This window comes from Nelusetta ayraudi, unplaced genomic scaffold (assembly GCF_046127955.1).
Source record: "Nelusetta ayraudi isolate G7.1 ecotype Tasmania unplaced genomic scaffold, CSIRO-AGI_Nayr_v1 ptg000011l, whole genome shotgun sequence".
Lineage (NCBI taxonomy): Eukaryota > Metazoa > Chordata > Actinopteri > Tetraodontiformes > Monacanthidae > Nelusetta > Nelusetta ayraudi.
The window spans coordinates 28160866-28186040 of NW_027466061.1; the positions used below are offsets into that span (position 1 = coordinate 28160866).

The 25175-nt window shown below is 46.5% G+C and overlaps 1 protein-coding gene across 1 annotated transcript; it reads right to left on the reverse strand.

Moving 5' to 3' along the window:
* Window positions 1-22953: 22953 nt before the first annotated feature.
* mrpl22 (mitochondrial ribosomal protein L22) lies at window positions 22954-25026 on the reverse strand. Its single transcript, XM_076022430.1, has 7 exons — window positions 24915-25026; window positions 24771-24813; window positions 24193-24328; window positions 23973-24038; window positions 23795-23872; window positions 23628-23697; window positions 22954-23242 (listed from the first exon to the last, which is right to left on the reverse strand). The coding sequence occupies exons 1-7, from the start codon at window positions 24937-24939 to the stop codon at window positions 23034-23036; spliced, it is 627 nt and encodes a 208-aa protein (XP_075878545.1). The 5' UTR covers window positions 24940-25026; the 3' UTR covers window positions 22954-23033.
* Window positions 25027-25175: the final 149 nt, after the last annotated feature.

Sequence of the window (25175 nt, forward strand, 5' to 3'; positions counted from 1 at the left end):
AAGGCCCTTCGTCACCTCATCACACGGTTCTATATTCCCAAGGCCCTCCGTCACCTCATCACACGGTTCTATATTCCCAAGGCCCTCCGTCACCTCATCACACGGGTCTGCATTCCCAAGGCCCTCCGTCACCTCATCACACGGTTCTACATTCCCAAGGCCCTCCGTCACCTCATCACACGGTTCTATATTCCCAAGGCCCTTCGTCACCTCATCACACGGTTCTATATTCCCAAGGCCCTCCGTCACCTCATCACACGGTTCTACATTCCCAAGGCCATCCGTCACCTCATCACACGGTTCTATATTCCCAAGGCCCTTCGTCACCTCATCACACGGTTCTACATTCCCGAGGCCCTTAGTTCCAACGTCGTAGGGTTCAAAGTTCTCCGAGGTGCTTGGTTCCAACATCGTAGGGTTCTAAGTTCTCCATGTCTTTAGTTTGCACATCGTAGGGTTCTATGTTCCCAAGACCCTTGGTTCCAACGTCAGAGGGATCTATGTTCTCAAGGCCTTTAGTTCCCACATCATATGGTTGTACCCATATCATAGGGTTCCACGTTCCCAGGGTCTTGGTTCCCATACTATGTTCTGATAGAGCTCTGATGATGGCCAGAGGCAAATATTTTAAAAATCTTAAAAACAAAAGTCAGCCACTGATTTTTTTTCTAAGTTCTGCTTAGTTCTAAAGTGCTCACTCTGCTTTTCACTCCAGCGGTGCTCATCTGCCATTCACCTGATCACAGATGACAGGTGGATCAACGGACTCTGAGTTCACTGAGTTCATCAGTCTTGCTTTTACTTTCAGAAGATTGGTTTGCATTTGATTTCAACCCACAGCAAAAAAACAAACACACTGAACACAGTTGCTGTTGTTGGTGCACAAGATGAGGGAAGATGTTACTTTATATATTGATGCAGCGGTTCCTGTCGGAATGGTAAATTTTTCCAAAGATTTTCCCCCCTGCAGGTCCTTGTGATGTTTCTATCTACGTCCTCACACGCACAAACACACACACACACAAACAGCCACGAGAAACGGCTGCTGTGCATAGAAAACACGCAAACGCCCAATGACTCGTCCACCTTGCAGCTGTGAGAGAGTCGACAGGACGGCGCGGCGAGCAGCTCCAAGGCCGCCGCAGCGGCTCTGAAAAATTTATGACCCACTGCTGACATCTACATCATGTAAACACCGCAGATAAGATGTTTCTATCAGTGGCGGGGCAGAAGCGATCTGCTTTTATGGCCGACATGGAACAAAATCGGTGAGTCGGTGAGCCGTTCAAAGCTGGAGCGGCTCCTGACTGAGTTCAGGTCAGAGCAACGGAACTGTGCTCCCAGGTCACGGCTCAACCTCAGGGGAAATACGGCCCAGCAAAGTAATTTAAACTTTGTGCTTATGAAATGATGGTATCTGTAAAATGCTGCATTAAAAAAAAAAAAAAGCAAACTAACACTGATTAAGCAGGGCGCTTTAATTAAGACGTGAACCGATTCGGGCTATTAGAGATAAGTGAACGTAAAGAGAATGAGAAATGCAGAGCGGTCCCCCGTTATTTTGACCAACAATCACCGACGGCCACAGGGGTCTAACACACTGCTTGCCAGGAAGTAAAGTTGTCTTCACAGAAAATGTGAAGCTGCGCTTCCAAGGGGTTGCTTAAAAGTCGCAGCCATCTAGAAACTCCTCTGTGCTTTTTCAGCCCTGCGTGCCGTTGACAGCTTCCTGCTAAAAGTGATGCTTTGTTCGACCTGTTCCGTGTTTGGAAACGCGTGAAGGTGGAGCCAACACCTTGCCGGAGGTATGTGGTCCCTGAACAGGGAGAGAACCCAGCGCACTGTGATATCACAACGGGCCGATCTGGCGCCGTTTTGCAAGTTTGTGGCGTACAACAGCTCCAGTGTGTGGCATTTACAAATGGCCAGAACGCCAAACGCAGCCTGACAGCCAATCCAGCGGCTTCTTGTTAGCTTCTAATAAATACAGGGTGACGACCAAAAGAAGCTTTTCTTCTGGCTATTCAGACGTAAAGGCCCCTAAATCGTCCCTCAGCAGCGGCGTTACAGTCCGAGAGTCTAAGAGGTCTCCTGCTCACGCACACATGCACACACACACACACACACATCTGGGTGGCCTCCTGTATATTAGAATACGGAACACTTCATCTTGATATCGCCACCCGGCGGCCTCAGGAGAGCAGCTCGCCGTGTCGGTTCGTGTTTTATACCTAAGCAGCAGCAGGCTAATCTAATTACTGCGTGATGGAGAGCACTCAGTTCCACAGCCACACGCACGCACACATACACACAAACACACGCACACAGACACACACACTCATACCGCCTTAAAATCTGGGGCCCAAGTTTTGATATATGAGGCAATAACCTGTAATGTAATGAAGTCACCTTCAGAGCAGGACCCCTGTCTTTGAAATAATAATGAATTATAACGAGTCCGACAGTATTTTGGGATCGACACGCCGAGGCTCCTCTCCCAAATAGGATTTTTTTTTTCCTTCTAATTTTAATGCAATATTAAGTTGACTTTTCGGGTTCACGGGCGACGACGGGGCCTGTCAGGCGAGAGGGGCGTGACGGAAGACATATGCTGGGGTGCGGGTGTCAAGCACCGCCCATGCGGTCGCACAGTTTAATCTCGTTTATTCAAGGAAGGTGAAGGGCCGTTAAAAATCTGCCACCACTGCCACCGTAACGCTGACGCAAGTAGTCGTGGCAAATTAAATAGATTAGATACAAATGCTGGGGCTGGACTGCTTGCCAAGGATGATGGTGATGATGATGACGATGACGATGACGATGATGATGACGATGACGATGATGATGATGATGAAGATGAAGATGATGATGATAATGATGGTGATGATGATGAAGATGATGATGGTGACGATGATGATGAAGAAAAAGGAAGAAGAAGATGATGATGATGATGGTGGTGATGATGATGATGATGATGATGATGATGATGATGAAGATGAAGATGATGATGGTTGGTGATGATGGTGATGATGACGATAATGGTGACAGTGATGATGATGGTGATGATGATGATGATAATGGTGACAATGATGATGATGCTGTTGTCTTCTGCAGCGTTGTTTGAGACTTTTCCCGGCCATTAAATCCGCGTTTGATATTGAACACAGTCCAAACACACGGATCTGAAGTCAGAATGAAGACAGAAAAAGGCAGACAGCAAGAGAGCAGTTTCCTCTCCGAACATCAAGACACCCGCCAGGTGACGTTCCTGTCTCTCTTTCTTCCTCGTCAGCTTTGAAGGTGTTTTCATATGGCCAGTGCACAATCTATATTTTTTTTCGTTCTCCCTTCCAATGCATAAAGCGAGCGGCGCCGTGAAATTCAATATGAGGGGTTGAAATGATCAAAAACCTTCCACGGCTTGGGCCACAGTGGCTCCGGGTGCAGAGCGGGAAATGAACAACCTGCCGTCCACGGAAACTAAAAAACATCGACAAGCTGCGAACTCTTTCCACAGCAGCTGTCCAAGAAACGAGAAAACCATTTTCTTCTCTTTTAAAATATTTCACAGAATCATCCTTTAAGAAAAACAAATAGCAAAGACGAAGACTGCAAGTCATGAGTTTCGAGAGTCATGGAGGGGAAAAAAGCAAAACAATGCAACCAATCATTTCACCTGAATTATTGATGAATACCAAAGAATCACATAAAGAATGTCAATATTGTGCAGCTCTCCAGCCTGTGTTGTGAGCCGTCGATGAGTCATGACTCGTGAGTCAGTCTGGCTTGACGTTGTACCTAAAGCTGAATTAGCATTACATATTTTCTTTGCTGGCTCTGTCTGAGAGATGCTGCCTGCATCGGTTGTGAACAAAAAAGGCTTGGTGCTAACGCTAGCTGCTCAGTGGAGGCCACTGGTCAGACCGCTACCTTTGATCGTCCCCCACCGAAGGCTGTTTCTGCAAGGCTTGTCACAGCAGCCACATGGGAAACTGATGGCCAGCTAATGATTAAAGACACCTGAGATCATCTGGAGCAATGCTACTGACGGCAGGTAGGTTACAGTTAAGTGAAACATTAGCAACCGCTGCTAAGGTCGTGTCGAAACCGGGTGCCAGAAATTCAGCACAACCTCCGTCTTTTACGAGAGGCACGTTTCCTTTTTTAGCCCCTAATGGGACATAAATAGAACAAGGCCCCAGTTTTAGCGCCCATGCTCGTGTCTGCAGCCTCTGAGGCCACAAAGTCCTAATCAATAAAACTTAAACGAGGGGAAATAAAAGGAGACGAGCGCAGCAGTAACAACTCGCCGAGCTACAAACGCTCTTATCTCCTCAGCCTCACACAACTCTCATTTTTTTCATAACCTAATTATGCCGTTTAATACATTTGACCATAATAACACTTATATCAACATCTTTCTTTTTTTTTCTTTCCCTCTCCGCCTGCAAATCCCCTCCTAAGCCGCAAGCCCAGTGAGAGAGAGAGTGAGAGGTGGGTGGGTGGGGGCCGGGGGGGGCGGCGTAATCTGGGAACACAGAGCTGACGTAAGATGTCCACGAAAGACGATATGTTTTTTTTTTTCATGGCTCAATTAAGGAATTAAGACGCCGTAATATTGACTTTTAATTACTCCGCAGGGCAAAAAAAAAAAAAAAAAAAAAAAACCTTCTTAAACAGGAAATGGAAATGACAGCTACAGAAGCTGCTTGAAATCATCCAAGTCCAGCAAAGCAAACATTAAACTGACCAGATTATGTGCGTCTGGGAGGAAATAATAAAAAAATGTGCCAAGTTTCAAGCACACAGACTCCACGGGCACTTTGTCTTCATGTTTATTAATACGGCTTCCCGGACAAGCCTTGCATGTAATTTCTGCCGCAGTGTGCTGCTGCTCCTCATCGTCTAAGGCAATTAGCCACGACCTAATTCACGAGAGGCAGAAATACTGCTCTTTAATTGCCCGGCGTCCTGGAGTGCGGCGAACGAGGAGCGTTTCGCAGAACGCTGCCAGTCAAGCCGCAGGAAAATCGACGGGGCCGATGTTAATGACGCACGTTGGGAAACACTTATTAGGAGGCTAACGAGTAATTACAAAGTTTTTTTTTTCTCCTCCTTCTTCTTCTTCCTCTTCATCTTCTTCAACCCCCGCTCCGAGGGAAGTGGAGTGGAGTGAAGTAAAGACACAATTTCATTTGAAGTACAGCCCATCAACGGGGAGATTTTAATGGCCCGCAGGGAAACGATGCAGGGCCGCTGCAGCAGCAGGTCGACATCGAGCGTCTGCTTGCCTTTATCCGTTAATCATTTATTCAGATGATGAACCTTTTGGCGAGCTCTGTCGCTGCGTGTTTATTCACGTTTTTATCCATGGTCTCGTTCCTAATGGGCAGGACGAGTCTCCGCCCCCTCACCTGAGGTCGTGCCCCGCCTCCGTTCTCTCCCTCCGAGAGACGGATCGGCATTCTGAGTCACAGACCATGTTGGAATCCAAAGCAGATGTCACAACCTGGCCAGCGGACCACACTCGCTGACACGTGCACACGCGAGCGGACTGAGGTAGGGAGGGAGTCCTCAGCTGTCAATCAAGCAGTGCTCCCTGTCAGCTTGTCTGGTCATTACCATCACTCTCCCTCCATCCATCCTCCCACTTTGTCCGCCGAGATGAAGCCTTCGCTGAGAAACTCTTCATTATCCCCTCCTGTCCTTCACACACACACACACACACACACACACACACACACACACACACACACAAACGCACACATCTTCACATCTCTGTTTACTTATTTCTCCAGACTCAGACTGACAATCCTCCCCAAAAAAACATTCTCTCGTCTGGAGCTCCAGCACACTTAGCCCTCTGTTTACAACCTTATAGTCATTTGGAGGCTGACAAAAACAAGGTTGCCTTGAAGGGCGGATCCATCACCCGGCTGAGGGTGCCCTGTGTGACAACAAACAAAGGGGTGTGTTCCAATAACTTGAGTGTTTTTACACAGACTTTGCGAAAAGTGGTGCAAGTGTAGAGGAAGAGGTAACGGACGGACGTTTGTTCGCCAACAAGGCTGAGACACTGATTATTGATAGAAAACATTGGGAAAGTCGATATCTGACCGGATGCCAATGTTTTTAATATTGTTTTTTCAATTTGTGATTTCCTGTAATTGCTTGTCTTCAGCCGTAATACTAACGGAAAAAAGTGTAAATTGTTGTCATTGTTCTAATGCATTTACAAAAAGAAGAAAACGATGAATGTATTATTTTAATATCACTTTGGGACACACAAAAAATGAAATCGAAGAAAAGTGTGAAGTCAGAGTCGTTATTCGGCCTCCATTTGGATTCATGCCTGACCAAAATAGACATATATCAAAACTAAAAGCGCAAAACTTTCAACGTGCTGCACTAAATTGTGTGAAAATGGCGAGTAAATAATGTTTGTTGGTCCATAGGAGCAGAGCTGCACCTTCACAGGGAGGTGGATTAGAGCCAAATGAATCAATCAGAAGTTAATACCTTCCTGTGCAGTCTTAACCTGCCGTTTATAACTCTCTCACACACACATACACACACACACACACACACACACACACACACACACTGCTGCCAGATAACCTTAGAGTGCAGATTGATTTATGAGGCGAGTGTCAAGTTCAAGCCAAGGACACCTGAGTACCTGTTCGCAGCCAGTGGAGCTTTACACACACACACACACACAAACACACACACACACTGGCAGTAACAATGTTCTGACATGGATCAGAGCACACAACAACAATGTGCACACACACACACACACACACACACACACACACACACACACACATACATGTCAGGTAAAAAAAAAAAACCTTTGATGAAAGTTGAGATAAGAGGTTTCTTTCAAATATTTTGCAGGAAAGAAAATAATAACAAGACTTACAATGATTATGCGATGCAGAAAATTGTGAACTGTTCAAAGATCATTTCAATGGTTCACGCTTCCTGAATTAATGACAAGTTATTAATTATTATTACACTTTACAAATGGGTTGTTTCGTTGAGCTTGTCTCTCGCTGTCTTTTTTTTTTTTTTTTTTTTTAAGATTTTTGGAGGTATATTTTTTCTCCTCTGTTTGTCACTGAATGTTTACACCAGCTTTGACGTCTTGGGAATTTGTCGTGTTGACTTGCAAGACCCTCGGAGGACGTCGTGGCCAGGGTGTCTGACGGCGGGGTGAGAATGTTTTCGCCCATTCCCTCAAATATCAGCCCGCCGTGTGAAATCATCCTCGCGTTTCCCTAATAAAGCATCCGAGAGGCGCCTCCGACTGTCAAGACGCATCGGTTTCCCTCCTCTGAGGAGCAGGCGGCTGCTCGGAGGCGGTGGGGAGCTAAATTTATTCCCTTTTTTTTTTCCCGCCCCCGCAGATCGGAGGAGATGACAATAAGGATAATTGTCTAACGAGAGCTGGGAGAACTGGAGGCAAACTGGGAGCGTGCGGAATGCCGACGTCACCCCAAGGGGCCACACAGGCCTCTAGGCACACATCACCGTAAGATCTCTCCTGATTGGCTGCAGCTCACGCAGTCTTTAGTTTAAAGACGGGAAATTAACTAAAAGAAGATGAGAGAGAGAGAGAGAGAGAGAGAAAGTTGAGCAGGAAAGAAAACCAGAGCCGACTCAAGACATGTTGCAAAAAAAAATGGAAGTAAATCTGTTAAGAGGCGGTGGCGAATTAAAACTGTTATCTAATCAGAGTGATGTAAGAGCCCTTGACGGTGTGTAATTGCAATCAGCTTAATTGCTTAATTCAAGCGGAGATCCGTGGGGAGGCCGAGCGGAGAGAGAGAAAGAGAGAGAGAGAAAGAGACGTTCCAAAGAAACATTTTTTCATCCTAACCACCTCTAACTATGTTTACATCTGGCTGCGCGCCAAATTAAACCCGGTTATCACGTTGATTTCATTGTGAACTAACACGTCCAAGTGCGGCAACATCATTTACTTTTTTCATTTTCCACCTCTGTTCGAGGAAAATGTTTTGTTTTGTTTTTGTCTTTTTTTTCAGTATGACAGTATGACTTTGGTCATACTAAAAACTCCGGTCATAGAAACTGACTAACATCTCCAACTTTAATCTGTAGCAGCATTGCCAATATTCGCCCAGTTCCAAAGTCCATTTTGACAAGTTGGTGGTTTTGCGGATGAAATTTCTCTGCTCCTGATTGGCCCACCAGTTTCTCAAGAACTGCCTCTTCACAAATGTCTCCTACCGGTTCTTTTAATCAAGACATATTCTACGTGGCTTTCTGGAACACTCCAGGTGGGTCATCAGGGTGGAATGATTCATCATCTCAAACTAACCGAAGAGAAAAAGACACAAAAGTGTGACTTGGATACAAGGTTGGTGTTTCTGCTATGTCCCCTCACAGTTGTGAAGCTCCAATGGAGCTCCCGCTTTAATGCATACTGAGAGTGCAGGACTGTTAAATAGCCTCGAGACATGATGTCAGGTTTTATCTGATAAGAAGCATGTGCTGCTTTAATGAAAAGAAATAAGGCGTCCAAAAGGATGACATAGTTTGTCTTACATTACAGATACAGATCTCTAATGTATGAGGAGCTCCGGTACTGCGATCCATAATGTATCCACGGTGTATCATAAAACATTAACGCGGCAAGTGGTATGGCGCCCCGCAGGCCTGACAGAGAGACTGTGCAATGCCAGAAACAGAGAGAGACGAGCCAACGAGGCGGAGAATGAAGGAAAAGCAGAGGAGACGGGAGGGCAGAGCAGGTCACACATAAAATAAACATTCAGTTCAGCTAGGGTTCAAGTTGCTGTCAGCCAGTTTAGGTCACAAAAGAGCGACTTTGATCGAAGGAATCTGGGGGATCGACGGCCTCATTGACACCTGCAGCCTCCACAACAAGGAAGTGTGGCCTTAAACCACATCCCTGCGGAACTCCAAACCTGGATGGTCTGGAACGCTGAAACAACTCAACATGGATTCTTTTCATCTCTAAAATGTTGTGTCCTTTTTCAGCAATTTATTTTTAAGCCCTTCGTTGACAAACAGCTTATTCAAACTCTGTATGTTTTGTTTTGTTGGGTGTTATTGTCCCTGCTTCAGCCAATTTCGTGCTCTGTTTTATTTGTGTTTTTTTGGTATTCTTGGTCTATTTTGTATCAATTTGTACATTCCGTATGAATGCTGGTGATGCTGATGCTGGGCGGATGTTTTTTCCAAAGCTTGAAGTGAAAAACACCCAATGTTTGTTTTGTCTGTGTTCCATAATAGTAATTATTTATGTTGTTGTTACTGTGTTTGATAATTTTTTAATCAGTGTCTTCATAAATTAAATATCATATTAGTCCGACTCGTCTGGTTTAGTTAGTTTTTTGTTTTGTTTTGTAACAGCTAAATAGAATTTAAATGTTATAAACTTTAAATGACTGAAAAACTAATTCCAGTCTCCCAGGTTTAACACTTCCACGCTTGTCTAATGGCTGGTGTGTGTTTCTCCTCCAACACAATTTTATGCGTCAACACAAAGCAGCGGCAAACACAGATCAGTCAATGTGGCGGCGACAACGTCGCTCCTCAGGCAATTATTCCCAAAGATAACCCGAAGGCTTAAATACGGGGTACTTTCACAGGCAACGAGGCGAGTAAACATTCCGAGTTGTTAACAGAGAAAGATTAGTGGCCCTCAACTGTTGACGTCTGTCGCCGTTTCCCTTTCGCCGACGCAAATTGCTCTTTTTGATTCCTTCCAGAAGAAAAGCACGATGACGTTCAGCCACCTCCAAAACATCCAGGACGCTCCAATAAAGCTCAGTTTAACATTCTACCGGCTCTTAGACTGCCATACAGACGACATATTGAAGAGAAAAAAAATTCCATTCAGAGGTGAGAGCACTGTCTGATACAGCAAGGGCTTTTGTTCAGTGTGCATCCGCAAAATACTGTAAGTCCAAAAAAAAAAAAAAAAAAAAAAAAATCCCAATCCACCCTGAATAAAAAAAAAACATTATCCTGCCTCCTGAAGCTAAAGAAAACATTTTTAAGCTGCTTGGCAATGATGCATTAAATTTGGAACAGAAGACTTGGTTTATTGCCTCTGAGGATGTTAAAGTAGCCCAATAAGTTCCTGTGATCTTATAAAAAAAAAAAAAACCTCATGGCCGCCTCCATAAAATTGCAATTCTTCAACTTGTAATTTTGTTTTATACTATATTTTTGCTATATCGACATGTCTTCTGTCTTTTCTGCAAGTCTGCAAGTATCTGTGTGGCTTAACGTTCCATGTTGGCATATATTATGCCATATCATTGTGTATGTATGTTATGTAATACCTTGCTTTGGTGTTTTATTTAATACCAAGTTGAGTTGTGTTCTGTCCTACAATGTACCCTAAGCTCAGATATGCAAAACTATCCCAATCTTATTATTTGATTAGTGCAAATCAATCATTGTTGCACTATGTCATCTTATATCTGATGGCCAGGGCTTTCAGGGGGCAACACCTTGCCTGGGTGTCAGAGGTTGAAAGCAATGTTACACTCTGGACGAGCCGCTGCAACTTTCCCACGATGCACATCTGTTGGGGGGGGGGGGGGGGGGGAGTAGTCCGGTGCAGAACTTCGGGCAGCCGGTGAGATATTTATCTGCGGCCCTGCAGGCTGTTTTGTAATCGATGGCTGCTCCCCCGGTGGCCTCCGGTGTGGCAGAGAGCAACTTGCTTTGCACCTCACACCCTGCAGAATGGTGGAGGTGACAGTGCAGGTCAGGCCAGACAAATGGCCACTCGCACAATCACCCACACACACACGCGCGTGCACGCGCGCACGTTCAAGTAAGACACACACACTTAAATCAGGGTCAAGTGTTGGAGAGGCAAAGATCCATTAGCGAGATCAGCCTGCGGAGGATCCAGCCGCCCAGACATGGAACACGGTACATGATTAAGAGGAGTTAAGATGCCACACAGGTGGAGGGTGTGTGTGTGCGTGTGTGTGTGCGTGTGCGTGTGTGTGTGTGTGTGGTTGAGCTGCTGATGTAGAGCGCAGTTCTCTCCAGCTGCGGTTGAGCGTTCAAATGAATCAGTCCATGACCATCCAATCTGGACTGAGGGGAGAAGGTGCATCGATCCGGCCTCGGGGCTTCTTGCAGAAAAAAAAAAAAAAAACACGCCGCAGCAACATTTGCTACTTGTTTTAAAATACACACGAGTGCAGAGACGCAGAAGCGGACAAATCCTCATGTTCGGCCGCCAAGCAGCAGCCGGTTAACTGGGCCGCAAACAATCCCGTTGTTCTGTTCTGTTTTGTTCTGATTGTGTTTCTGAGCAAATGTGGGAAGGAATTTTTAGAGGCGTATTGATTTTGGAGGGGGTCGATGGGGAGGACACGGAGCGGAGGTCACTTTTAGACCCCTGTGAGGTGCGAGGGTTCGGGAAAAAGCTGCAGGTTTCGTCCAGGGCTGGAAAATAAGGAACAATTTGCTCTTTTATGCACCCAAAGTTCTGAATAAAGTATTTAGGTAAATAAAAAGCAGCATTTTTTTCAGCAAGTATTTATTAAGACTGCGTTGACGGGTTAACCATCCTCCACTGAGATGACTGTTCATGACGACTGAGAACCTTCACAGAATCTGTTAAAAGCAATTAACTTACTATTATGTAGAAAATAACATTGGTTATTTGTTTTTAAAAGTGTAAACATCCAATAATGGATCACGGGTCATAATTGTTACTGAATACAGTTCGCTTGTCCTGCAATTGAAAAAGAAAATCAAAACTGTAGCACTGAGTGTAACAAAGCTGTTTAAAATGATCCAGATAGTCATGCAAGGCCTGTGACCTCTGACCCGTTCAGGCCAGCTTACTCTGCCCGAACCAGGATTAATACTGTTTGGGGAATGGCAAAAAATGTTACTTAGGGCGTATTCACACCTGCCCTGTTTGGTTCGGACTAAACCAAAAAAGTCCCTTGTGCGGACCTTTTGGGCTGGTGTGAATACAAACCAGTGAACTCTGGTGCTGAGCAAACAGCCGGTCCGAGACCGCGCCGGAGAGGTGGTCTCGGTTCGCTTCCAAACGAACCATGGTGCAGTTTGGTTGCGACCGCACCGTGGTTCGAAACCAGTTCTGAAATTACACACCTCTTTACACGTCACAGGCTTCCGTAGCCACAACCATTATGGGAAATGATGTTTTGGTTGGCACAGTAGAAAGTTTAGTAGCACGTCGTCGGACCGTCAGGCTAACATGAGCTGTGGTTCAACGTGGAGCAACAAGGAGACGGTTCTTGCAAAACGTCTTTGTTGTCGCAAAAATGGTAAACATCTCCTCATAAAATCGACGTTGCATCAAAAGCTTCTGATGCTCCAAATTTCCCGCAAACGCTTGTGTTTGTGTGAGAAAAAAAAATCATTATGAGCACAAGGAGTGCAGTACGCTGGAGATCCATGATTCTTTAATTTTCGTATTTTACAGTGTTACCCCGCCCCGGACTGTTTTGTCCAATGATTGAACGATCTTTGCACACAAGTGGGTTTCCCAGTGAGTTTCAACTGGGACTCTTGCGAAAATTGCACTGTGAAAAGGAACCGCACCAAACCAAAAAGATACATTGTATTTTGGTCTGGACCAAAGAAAGCGAACTAAGGGACTTTCCTGGTGTGAATACGCCCTAAAATACATTTCAGAACCTGTACTTTCTTACTTTACCTGAGTAAACGAGTTGAATTAGGACTTTTAATTTTTTACATATACTTTTTTAAGTATCTGCACTTACTTAAGTACAAAACGTGAATACGTTTGCCACTTCTGCACATTTCTGGTCTCATTGTTTCTGGATAATAATAATAATAATAATAATAATAATAATAATAATAATAATTAACACAGATTTCTACACGAATAAGCTGTAGCAATCAGCAGTTAGTTTTATTATCGTGAATATCCAGAAATTTTAATATTGTGTGTGCATGTAAACACCAAACCCTTTCATATGAACATAAACCCAGTGAGCATCTGATCTTAATGTACTCTACATGTTTTAAAACCCAAACTGACTGTTTAGTGTGAAAAGGGCCAAATGTCCCTCCAGAGGATTCTTCCCACTCCAGCCTGCTAGAGCTCCACCGACTCGCAAATGAATGTGACAGAGGCGGAAAGGCAGGCAGAGGTGTTGAAAAGGAAGTGGGGTCAAAGTGTGAGAGTGAGTGAGAACATGAGAGAGACAGAGAGACAGAGAGAGAGAGAGAGGGAGGGAGGGAGAGAGAGAGACAGACAGACAGAGAGAGAGAGGGAGAGAGAGAGAGACAGACAGACAGAGAGAGAGAGGGAGAGAGAGAGAGAGAGAGAGAGAGAGAGAGCAGCATCTGCCTGGGGATTGGCTGAAGCTAAAGGTCCGTGTTGAGATTCTCACCACATCAGAGGGAATAATGACGCTGTGGAGAAGAAGCAGGTATAAACTCTTTATCGCTCTCAAGCGCCGACGTTAAAAATAAATAAATAAATAAATTTTCACCTCCAGAGTAAACAACCTCCGACAAACCAGTGGAGCCGCCTTTTTATGGCCCCCGCCTGCCGTGTTGATCGCCCTCAGAGTGTCAGACAAAGAGAGACTGGAGGAAACAAAGAGGAATCGATCTCTGCTCGTACACTTTAAGAATCAGTCGCAGTATGGATCCGGTCAGCGGGCCGAAAGGACGTGATCGCCGACCGCGGGTCAGCCCAATGGGCCGCGCTTCTAGATCTCTGTCTCATTAGAAGAGCAGGCCGTGGAGTCTGGGAGGGGTCACGGGTTAAATTTCAAGTCATAAGTATTGGTATCACACTCGATACCACAATTCCCAGTATGGCTCAGTATATCATAGACTGGTTGGTTAAATGTCTTGTGAAACCAACAGTCGGTTGAGTTTCTTTTGTTTGCCGCTGTATGTTTGCTCTGCGCCAGGTGCAAATCGCTTTAAGCAATTAGAGCCTCATGTCTCTGTTCAAGGTCTCATGTGAGCGACCAACTTTTCCAGGAGAAAACTTGCAAACCTTGGCTTCCTGTGACACACTCAACTCACACCGCAGCGGTTGAGAGTGTTGCCCAACTTTCCAGACTCCTCCATCTTCAGTGCAGCGGCTCCAGCAGCTCGTCGTCCTTGACTTTTACCACCGCCTCCTGCATCTTGGCCACGATCTGCACAAACGAGATGAGCTTCATTTATCTTTTTAAGCGCCGCAAACACGCCTGGATGTTTTGCCACCGGCGACAAACCGCAGCCCCCCCACACACACCTCATCCCTCCCCTACCCTCCCAAAACAAACACACGCGCACACGACGCCTCGGAACCAATTAGAGGTGTAATTAATGAAGCTCGGCACCTGCAGCTCCCGCAGCAGAAGGGGGACAGTGAAAAATGTAGCAATCAAAATAATCAAGCTAAAAAGGCGCCGGCCAATTACTCACAAAGCATCTCGAGTGTGGCGGCAAGCTCGGAGAGCGGCCGATGGTTATCGCTAGATTAGAGGACGGCCGGGGAGCCGAGGGCCGCCCAGTGCGGTGGGACCTCCGTGGCGGCGGAGGCGGCCGACGCAGCCCATCTGTTGAGCGGCTGGAGGAGGAGGCGGCGAGGAGCAGAGGTGCCGGGGGAAGGAGGGGAGGAGGAGGTGAGGGGAGGACGGACGGATGGATGGATGGATGGATGGATGGATGGATGGATGGATGGATGGGAAATGCGACACTGTCGAGGCGATGCGACAACAACATCTGGTCCCGCAACGAGGCCCCCTGCTGCTCACCCACTGGATGGCAGCTGGTCCTGCCAAACGCTTGTCAAGCGACTGTGAGCGAAGCCCATTCTGTTGTAAAAACAAGGATAAAAAAACAATGACTCTTTCAAAGGAGGCTGCAAAAAACAGAGCGTCCAAAAAGTGAGTGTGTGCAGTGAGCACGAGTCATTATTTTGTTGTGTGTGCATCATTCTCAAGTATCGTCAGTGCTTCTGTAACAGGGTGTTTTTCTAGATAGGGTTGTCTGTCCTATGCAAACACAATTATGCTCCAGGATGAGCTGGTGCAATTGGTCTGTCCTCGACCCTTTGCCTTGTCCAGCATGGGTGACCCTGCCAGGCACAGCACTCTAGGTCTCTGAGGCATGCAAGCCACCATCCTGTGACAAGGGTTGAAGCGTGTGGTGGATAAAAATAAGACGATGCACAAGATCCAGACATTCATTCGCAGCTGTCTGATGCGCATCTTCAAAATCAGGTGGCCAGATAAAATCAGCAACTGTGGCAGAGAGGGAGTCAGAAGCCATTAGAGAGCCTGATCCGGAGAAGGAAGTGGGGACGGCTCGGCCAAATCTTACGTAAAACAGCAGCTACTGTCACACTCCAACTCCTGACTTGGAACCTCGAGGGGAAGCGGAAGAGAGGAAGGTCCAAAAACAGCTGTAGGCAGGACACTGAGGCAGAGCTGAAGGGAAAGATAGCCCAAAGCAGTGCTGGATGGAGGAGAGTCGTCCATGGCCTATGCTCCATGTGGAGTTAGGGACCTCAGTAAGTAAGTCAGTAAGAAAGTAACGCCATCACAAGCTGTGTCATGTGTTAGCGAACTAGCTAACGTCGCCTTGCACGTCTAACTTGGATCCTAATGTTGCTCGTGGCTGTGGCTTTTGTTGTCTTTACCATCTGTTTGTGATCACAAAACCAGACAGTGTATCTCAGGGAGGGGGCGACCAACACAATGGATCTTCCGCACTGCACAATGCAATGCATGTTGTCCATTAAAGTTTTCTTTACCTGTGAATTTGTCTGATTACATTGTCCACCATCAAAGTCAAACTGCTTTATTTGTCAATGCTGCAAGAATACGCCTTCATTTCTCCCGTACAGCGTCTCCAAGCTGCTCAAGCGTTTTTTGTTTTTTGTTTTTTTTCTGTGACAAACGGCACAGATTGGTATTTTGCCAAAAACCTGCACATAAATCAAAAAGAATAGATGTAAAAAGGTGGGGGGGGGGGGGGCCGGTGAGGAAGAGGCTCCTGGGCTTTGAGGCCAAATGGCGACGTGATGAGCCTTACATCGCAGACAGGTGCTCACAGACAGGCTGCAGGCGCCGTATAATTGCAGGGAGATAACGCAAAAAAAGGTTTTTGAACCTTCACACCTTCACATGGTCGGACAGGAAGGAGGGAAGTCCCTCGCCGTCCATGTAAGTGGAGAAACGAGAGCGAGAGAGAACATGTGAATTAATGAGACAATTGACAAGAAACATAACATTTAGAGCCAGGAGGGAGAAAAGACATTAGCGGTCTCAAAAATATACCAGAGAGCTGATGGGAAAACGTCAATCAGACGATGTGACGGCTCGCAGGCGGAATTGAAAGCAGGAGGTGATCGTCTTTCTTCACCACACGTCACCGCAGGAACAAACCAAAACAAACACAAAACGCAGCCAGCAAAGCCGCTGAGCGGTTCCCTGTCTGCCGTGTCGTGCTGTGCTGTGCCTCCGTGCGCACCGGACCGTGAATATTTGCTTCTTTTTTTTTTCGAACCGCCACTCGTGCGGCTGATTAGTGTGGACGTGCTTCACGGCGGGGAGGCGGGCTGCGGTGCATCCTGGGCAATCAGCCATAGTGACCCGGCCACACGCCGAAGAGAAGCCTGTGAGCAAAAAAAAAAACAAAAACCGGCTTCGGGCGTTTCTGGATTGCGGTAAATCGGTTTAATGCGTGTGGATGGGCGGCTAAGAGGTTATTTTCTCAGAATTAGTCGGCCGATATCGAGCACATTCGTCTTCATCAGGCCTCGCTCGCACACGTTGCGCTTGAAATCGCTGCGTTTCTGGCCGTGCAGACTTTATTTGCAGGGAGCAGCGGCGGTAGCGCCGATTAGAGCTGCTGATGATGTGTTAAAGTAGGACGACGGTCTCAGGCCGTCTGATCCACCAGGTTGGACTGACATCACTTCACATTTCAGAGTGAATCCAGGAGGGTCTTCCGGATTCCCGCGCCTTGCGGACCTCCGTGTGTACCTGACACCTCTCTGCTTTTTCACCTTCAGCCGGGAGCATTTTTTCTGTTGTCACCTATCCAGCACACCCTGGCCCAGACACCCCCCAACCCACCCCCGCCACCGCTCCTTTCCATTATCCGTTCTGCAGCCTGCATTCGACATCCCCCCTCGACAGGCTCCACAGCCTGGACTGAACAGGCGGCCCAGTCCAAGCATAATTACATCATCAAGCCGGCTGCACTCTGCAGCAGGAGCGTTGGGACATCCGCGGTGCATTTCGACCCAGTTCGACAACGGAACACCGGCCCCTCGGGGGCAGGGGCAGGAACCAGAACGGCCTCCTGGGAGTTTTTCTCCGAGCTCCCAATTAGCAAATCAAAGCCTGTGTCTGTGGTGCCCAGGTCATGATGCCCTGTGAGGTCTAATGTAACCATAAAAGATTATGAACACCAGTAATCATCATTACTATTTTGTTGTCGTTGTTGTCGTTGTCGTCTTATTGAACCTTCAGTTGGGCAGAAATTAGCAACGGCAAATGGAATTTAAGTTTTTGATGCTAGTTTGGCTGCATCAAAAAAATTTTTTTAAATCAACTCACCAGGTGAACGCAACGGCTGTAATGTCTTTGTAGATTGCACACTGTACAGTGAGTCGGGTGCACTCTGAAGGTATTGAAGGAAGCAGTTTGGAAAGCAAAGTTAAAGACTTAAATTCACACAGGAGGGCCGGCCAATGAGGCCCAGGTGAGATGGAGCAGGTAATTACAGGAGAAGGGAACAAAACAGAGGCAGAGCACACACACACACACACACACACACACACACACACGTTATTGAAAGTCCAGAATAAAAACAAATTCCACATCCAACCATCTCCTATGTCGGCTTCCTCCTGAGCTCAGGGTTGCGGGGCTCTGTTGGAGCCTCTCCCAGCTGTCATGGGGTCCAAATTCCACATCACCTCACTGAATTCCCAACAACCACTACATGAGGATTTCCAGCGACTGAGTTGTTTTCTGTGTGTTTCAGGCAGGGAGGTTTGTGGGGTTTTTTTTTGCAATTGTTTGTTTCTCAGTTGGATTTGTGACACTCACCAAAGCCGGCAACATCCAAAATAACCAAACGGGGGCGCCGAGTGGTTTCCAGTAGGATTAGTTTCTTATCTGCACTGTACACACGGACACACACTCTAACGTGATTAACGTGAGTTTGGCCCAATTTCGTATTGGGGAGGGGAAAAAAACAAAACAAGCGTAACCAAAGCGAAACGGTCGGCAACTTTCAGGCAGTGGAAGTGGAACTCGTGCATGATTAAGTCGGAAGCGCTCCGCTGCGGTTGTCGCAGCTCCGGCGTCTGTGTTATTTCCATTTCAAACCTGAAAAACATGCAGCCATTCGACATCTAGGTTTTTTTTTTTTCCTTTCCTTTTTTTTGCGTCTTTTCATTGGGGAAAGAAAAAAAAAAGAAAATAATAATAATAATTGATGAAGTTGGCTCTCAGCCGACGCAGCTTTAAAAGCTTTCTGTAGTCCTGCGATACAATTTCCAAATCAATATTTCATTAAGCAAAACGAGGTTGCTCGTTAATAACGAAGGTTTGGAGCTCGGCGCAAAAGAAGTCGCTGCGGTCGCAGAGTCGTGGAGGAGCCTGTGCGCCCCCGCCCCCGCCCCCGCCCCCGCCCGTCCGTCGCACAAACAAAACGACACACACCTGCACAAACGCGTGAAAAGTCTATTCACGGCTCGCAAGCTGACACACACAGACTGCAGGGAGGCAGGAGGCTCCAATTTGATTCATTTGTCACACTGCTCACACACTCACATTTACGCGCACGTATACACACACACACACACACACACACACACACGCACACTGATTGCGAGGCCTTGGGGGACAATTTGGGGCTTGGTGTTTTGGCCAAGGACGCCTCCAACATACTAAGTGCAGAAGGTTGTGGCCTGAAACAGCAATTCTCCAGTCAGTAGATCAGTACATCACTCATACACACACACAAGCAAAGACACACACACACACACACCCACACACACACACACACACACACACACACACCGTGACTGCATGGCCCTCTAATTGTTTCCATGCTGATGGGCTGATTTTACGAGCGCCGAGCCGCCGTCAGGTGACTTTCCCCGCGGCAGCGGCGGCGGCGGGGGCTGTGGCCATCAGACGTGAGGCGGCTCTGATTGGGACTTGCGTGCAGCTCCGCCCCCAACAGCAGCGGCTGTAAATACAGGAAAAAACGGAAAGTTACGGTGGGAAGGAGCCCATGTGTGGACTTAAAGAGCAGATTTAAATTCATGACGACTGCAGCACGGCAGATAAATCAGGCGAGAAGCGGCGAAGCGTGACACTTCATCAGCCAGCGGTTTTTACGGCCTGAACTGGGAGGTTCCCGACCCGCCGGCCGTCTTCTGGGTTCTGGGTCTGACTGGAGCTCCTGGTCTTGAGAAGGACTCGGAGTAAGAGTGTTGTCGCTGTAGTCGTCATTATGATTGTTCATCATTGATTGATCTTTTGGTTCAAAGGAAAAAGAAAAATCAGAACTTGATGATCGTTGGAGCAGCAGGTGTTCGAGGGTGGAGAAACATGTGACTGGACCTTCTCCTCCAGCATCATGGAGCCTTTGATGCTTCTCTTGTTTTGTTTTGTCTTGCTTTTTTTTCGGCAGTTGAAAGATTCAATGTAAGAATTTTTTTTTTTGCAGAATTAATTATCATCAGCGCCTGTGCTGCTGTTTGGCTCCTCTTGTCACCAAGTGTCTGTGATGTCAGAGCTCCACTGGCCCGTTAATGTGACTGCTTGTCTCTGCTCACACAGGAATCACTTCTCATTTCCTGAAGGCGTGACTTCCTTGGATTCCACTGGACCGCTACAGCACTGACAAAAAAAGAAAAAAAAGAAAAATCCACTTGGCATGCCAAGCGTTCCTTTCCACTGGCTGACATCGCATCAGCCTCCTGGTCTGAGCATTTACAGTTCTGTCGTGTTGACCAATGGGTTTTTATTTATTTTTTTATTTATGTTTTGGCCAAACGCTGTCAGAAGGGTAAAAAATCTTTATAGCAAAAAATATCTGTATGTGGATCTTATGGTGTGTGCGAGTGTGCGTGTGCGTGTGTGTGCGTGTGTGTGTGTGTGTGTGAGTGTGTGTGCAGTAATAACTGCAGAGCTTTAGCAGTCACTGCACGCTCGCGCAGAACAGAGCAAACACACACACACACACACACACACACACACACACACACACACACACACACACACACACACACGCACACGCACGCACACCTGCGACCTGTCACGCTGAGCTCTGCTCCTGAACATGTGATGAACTGCTGGGCAGCTATAATGAAATATTGCAATCCATGATCGGAATTAGACATTCATAAAGTCAATGGTGCTGCGCAATGATTTATTTATTTTTGGTTTTTGGTTTTTTTACATTGTTCCTTCACGTGCACCACGTGAAGGAACAATGTGAAAGGAGATATGATAAGAGTAGTATATTGAAATACAGCCACATGCAGGACGAATCGAAAGGCGCACACGTGCGCGCAAAGAGTCCAGGAGGGCGCGCGACTCGGGTGACGGAGTCCTCTCGCGCGGCTCCACACACGCGTGATGCAAGAGCGACACCTGCCGTGCACGCAGGGATCTGGTCGACGGCCGCGCCTACTAAAACTGACAGGTTCTCCGGAGTCCCCGCCGAGCGGTGTTGAGCTCCGAGCGAGTGACGTCACAACACCAAGTCCGCAAGTTCCGCCAGTGTCGCAGAAAAGTTTCATCATCTGAGTTGAGGAGTTCCTCCTGCTCTCTGCAGCTGCCTTTCAGAACGCAGGTGCAGTCAGAAAAACACAAAGCCAATATTAAAGAGAAGAATAGAACGAGTGGTTTGGCTTGATTGCAGGATTGGCTGCACCTGGTGCCCTTGCAGCAGCACACCTGTCATCACTCAGGCACCAGTGGCAGGTGTGCTGATCTGGGCTCCACTTCAAGGCGGCCCCGTAACACGGTGACACTCACGTCTAGAGTAAGAAAACACACACACACACAAGTGTGAACCATAGCGTGAAGATGGTTCCAGATTAATCATAACAAGCTTCCTCCTCCTCAGACTGTGGCTGACTTGCAGCCATGTTCCCTGAACATCTCCCATACTCAGTCAGCTCCACATTATCACGCTGCAGCGCGACACAGGCATTGATTTCGGCCCGTGTCAATAGTCTGCAGCACAGTAGTGGAAAAACCCAGACGGCATGATTGCCACTGCATCGACAATGATGCTGTGTGTGTGAGTGGGAAAAAGAGAGAGATTTTCCACCAATGTGCACCTCTTCCTAGCCGAGCTGGATGACTGAGTGCTCACTGTAACAAACTGGGCATTTGTGGTTTGTGTTGATTGTCACCCCAAGTCATTTTTTGAGCTGAAAACTGACTCACACACACATGCACACTTATTTTGTTTTGTTTTTTTGCAACTTAAAAAACAAACAAAAATGAATCACTTTGGGTTTGACTTTTTCTCTCTTCCTTGAAAAAAAGAAACAAACATCAGAGAAACAAAGGGCTGCACTTTCATTTTCACAGTTTTCCCTTTTCTTGGGGACTAAAAGGTAACTGTGGCCTCGCTGGAGGCATTTCACACAGGCAACAAAGTGTTTCATGTCTGGATGCGACTCTCAAGGGCAAAGCCTTGTGTGTTTGCAAGGCAGATTTCATTTGGGAGCTAACGGCGTTCCGTGGTTGCCGCCAACAAAGAGACTCAGGGGGAGAGAAATGGAGAAGTTAAAAGGAAATAAATAATGCCCTGAGGCCTGCACACACACACACGCACACACGCGCCTGGACCCCAATTTCTATTTGTTTCTCAATGTGAGGCCTTGCTGGGCAGGCTGACCGACAAGCTGGCATTAAAAACTAATAAGAGGAAACACCAGCACAACACACGCTCTCATCTGAGGGCGCGTGTGTATGTGCCTACGCTTATGTGTAGTTTTTTTTGCAATGCACAATTTCAGCCATCAGGAACAGCAACAAATCTTTCCCTCAGTTCATTTCCAGCTCCAGTATGGTGCCATTTCTTTTCCTGATTGAGAATTTAAAAAATGACGTTTCATCTAATGCAACTGCAGAAGCACAGCAGGGGCTGGGACTGATGATGGGATGCGTGTTTGCCGGCATGTGGCGATGTTATTACCTTTAACTCTCACTGTTTTACTGTTGATCTTCTTTTTTTTTTATTCATGAGACGTCTCATAACATCCAGAAAGCATCAATGTTTCACTGCTGCAGTGAAGGCAGCGAGACGTGAATGAATCAGACTCACAAGTTCAAATTACAAAACTTTATTCAGTTAACATCATGTAATTGCATTTAAGCAGGACGCGAGGAGCAGTGGCGGGGGAAGATGAAACCATCGGCTCTTCTCAAGTCGCTCCGACATTCTGTGCCGAGGGACCAGAGCGCCCCCAGCAGCTTGATTGAGGGCACTTGTCTGCTGAAATTGAGGTCTGGATACAGGGGTTTTGTTTTGTTTGGTCTTTATTGTGAAACATTCAGAGCTGCCAAAGCTGACATGAGCTTTGGGAGGCGCGCCAGGCCTGTTGGGTCGTTCACATCGGAAACAGGAAACTAAAAGGGGTAATTACAGAGAACAGAAGCAGCAACGGCACAGAAACAAACTCCAGGAGACATGGAGCTGCCGCGGGTCTCTCTGCTCTGCAAAGGATCTGTTGAGTCTTTTAAACCCACATTGATAGTTGGGATGCAAACAAATGGTCAAAATCTGCATGTTTTGTTTTCGTTTGTTTTTATGCCTAATTAACAGACTAATGCTAACCCAAATAATTACAAATAAATTAAATAATCAAGCAATACAGCAGCAACAACAACAACAGAGAAGACAATAAAAAAAACACGAGGGACACAGTAAGGACTCATTTCTTTATTTACAACATATTAAACAAAACAAACATCACATGGTTGCGCTGACAACACCACCAGCAGGGGTCACAGGCTGTGGATGATGGTTCGGTTCTTCAGGTTCTGGACATACTGTTTGGCCTGGTCGAAGCTCGTCGTCCTTTCCGTTTTGGGCGGAGCGCCCTCTACCAGCTTGACGAAGTAGTGGCAGTAAACTTTGTCCATGATGCCGAACATGCCGCGGCCGTGGTAGCGGATCCGCTTCAGGTACTTGCCTTTGCCGGAGTAGGAGTCAGCTGCGGGTGGAGGGGAAATGTATTGCTTTTGTTTAAATAAAAACGTGCAACAGTAACAAATAGGATATCTAAGAGTCCTTTTCAGAGACAAGCACCCGATCCCTCTGGTAATTTAAAGTGTAAAGACTGAAACTGCCTGTAGGGTTACAATGGCAGCAGACCGGTTGACGTTATTTTAGATTGCCTGGCAGTAGGACACTCTTTCTTTCATAAAACCTATTTTGTTTGGGTTGACTTTCCGAGTGGCATAATTGACGCTCTTCCGTCCAAACATTTTCATGGTCCAATATTCTGAACATTTCTGTCTCTTTATTTTTTTTCATTCTCCAACAAAGTTGATTAGATGTTTCTCTACACTGCAAGACAATCAGTTCTGCACACTCACCTACATACAGGTTGGATTTGTACTCCACGTTGTGGTTTTTAACTGCCATTTCCTGAGCTTCCAGGAGAACCTGAGAAAAGGGCAAATACACACACTGAGAATCATGACACACATCTGGAGTTTGGCAAGTATTGATGACTGAAGCACCAGGCCAATCTGCTACGAACCTCCTTCATGATCTTTGCGCCCTTCTTGTCATTGAACTCCAGTTGGGCAATGGCCTCGTCGATGCTCATCCCTCGGATCTGTGGGCAACAACAGAAAAAAAAAAAAGAGACAATTGTTGTTGTGTTGTCTTTGTCCAAGTTTTTAAACTTGGAGGAAACACCCTGCAGCGGATCTAACCATTTTGGCCAGGTACCACATTTTGTCTTTGCTGTACTTGATCTGCCGCCTGCTGTGATGGATCTCCTGCAGAAAAGACAGCCAAAGAAAACTATTCAGAATGGACACCTGGAAGACTCAACCGTGCAGACTCTACCCACACTGACAAAGTTCTTTTCTTCATATCTTATTTAATAGTTTATCCCCGTCTGCTATGATTTGAACTGTCGCAGAGACTCACTGCTGGTCTGCGGGATTCATCTGGAAGCTGTGGCGGAAACATCATCTGGTTCTTTCTCTCCCAGCCCCTGGATTCCAGAGTGCTGCTCGTGTGGAGACATGTCAGCTGCTGAGGACAACTACCGAGAACCTGGAACCTGGAAGGACATTTAGAAAAGGAGTAAACACACACACTGAAAACAACACATATTTAATTTATACCTAAAAATAAAAATAAAAAATAAAAAATAAAAAAGTAATTACAAATAAAGTAAAAACTGAGAAACGACGCTGACGGACTCTTTCTTCAATGATGTTTTCAGCAGAGCTGGGGTCACCACGCAGTGCGTGACCGTCAAGATACATAGACGACTTCAGTAAATAAAGTTAACATTGATGACCAGAGCAAGTCACACGCAAGCATAATACCCTTGACATCAAGCAAATCGCTTTCAAAATATTACGATTTAAAGTTCGACTCGGACAGACTCGGTGGTTGAGGATATGTGACAACAATCTAAAGACGTTTGTCCTTCTGCAGCAGAGACGCCGTTAACACTTGCTAGCACGGCTAGCAAGTGATGGTATCGATGTACTCACCTCGGGTGTAAAAGACCGCATAAATTCCGAAAAAGAGCACCTCCTGTGAACAATAAAGGTCTGTTAAAAATAACCTGGACAACGGCATAATTAACAAACACTGTCTGAAGGAAATGTAGAATTTGTCGGCTGCTGTTTGCATACCACGTCCTGTCATTGCTGTCGCCATGTTGCATTTTTGCGACACTGTCAGCTTCGTTTTACGGTCGTAATGTTTCCAGCCAAAACCATAGACTTTAACTTATCTGCCCTATCAGACTTACAGACAGGGAAGTATTTTTTTTTTTTTTTTTCAATGGCTTGCACTCATCTTAACTAGTTTAATAGTCGTAATACTGACGCGACAATGTTGTCGAAGACAAACGCCATCTTGTTTGACCCCACTGAGATTCCGTAGCCAACACC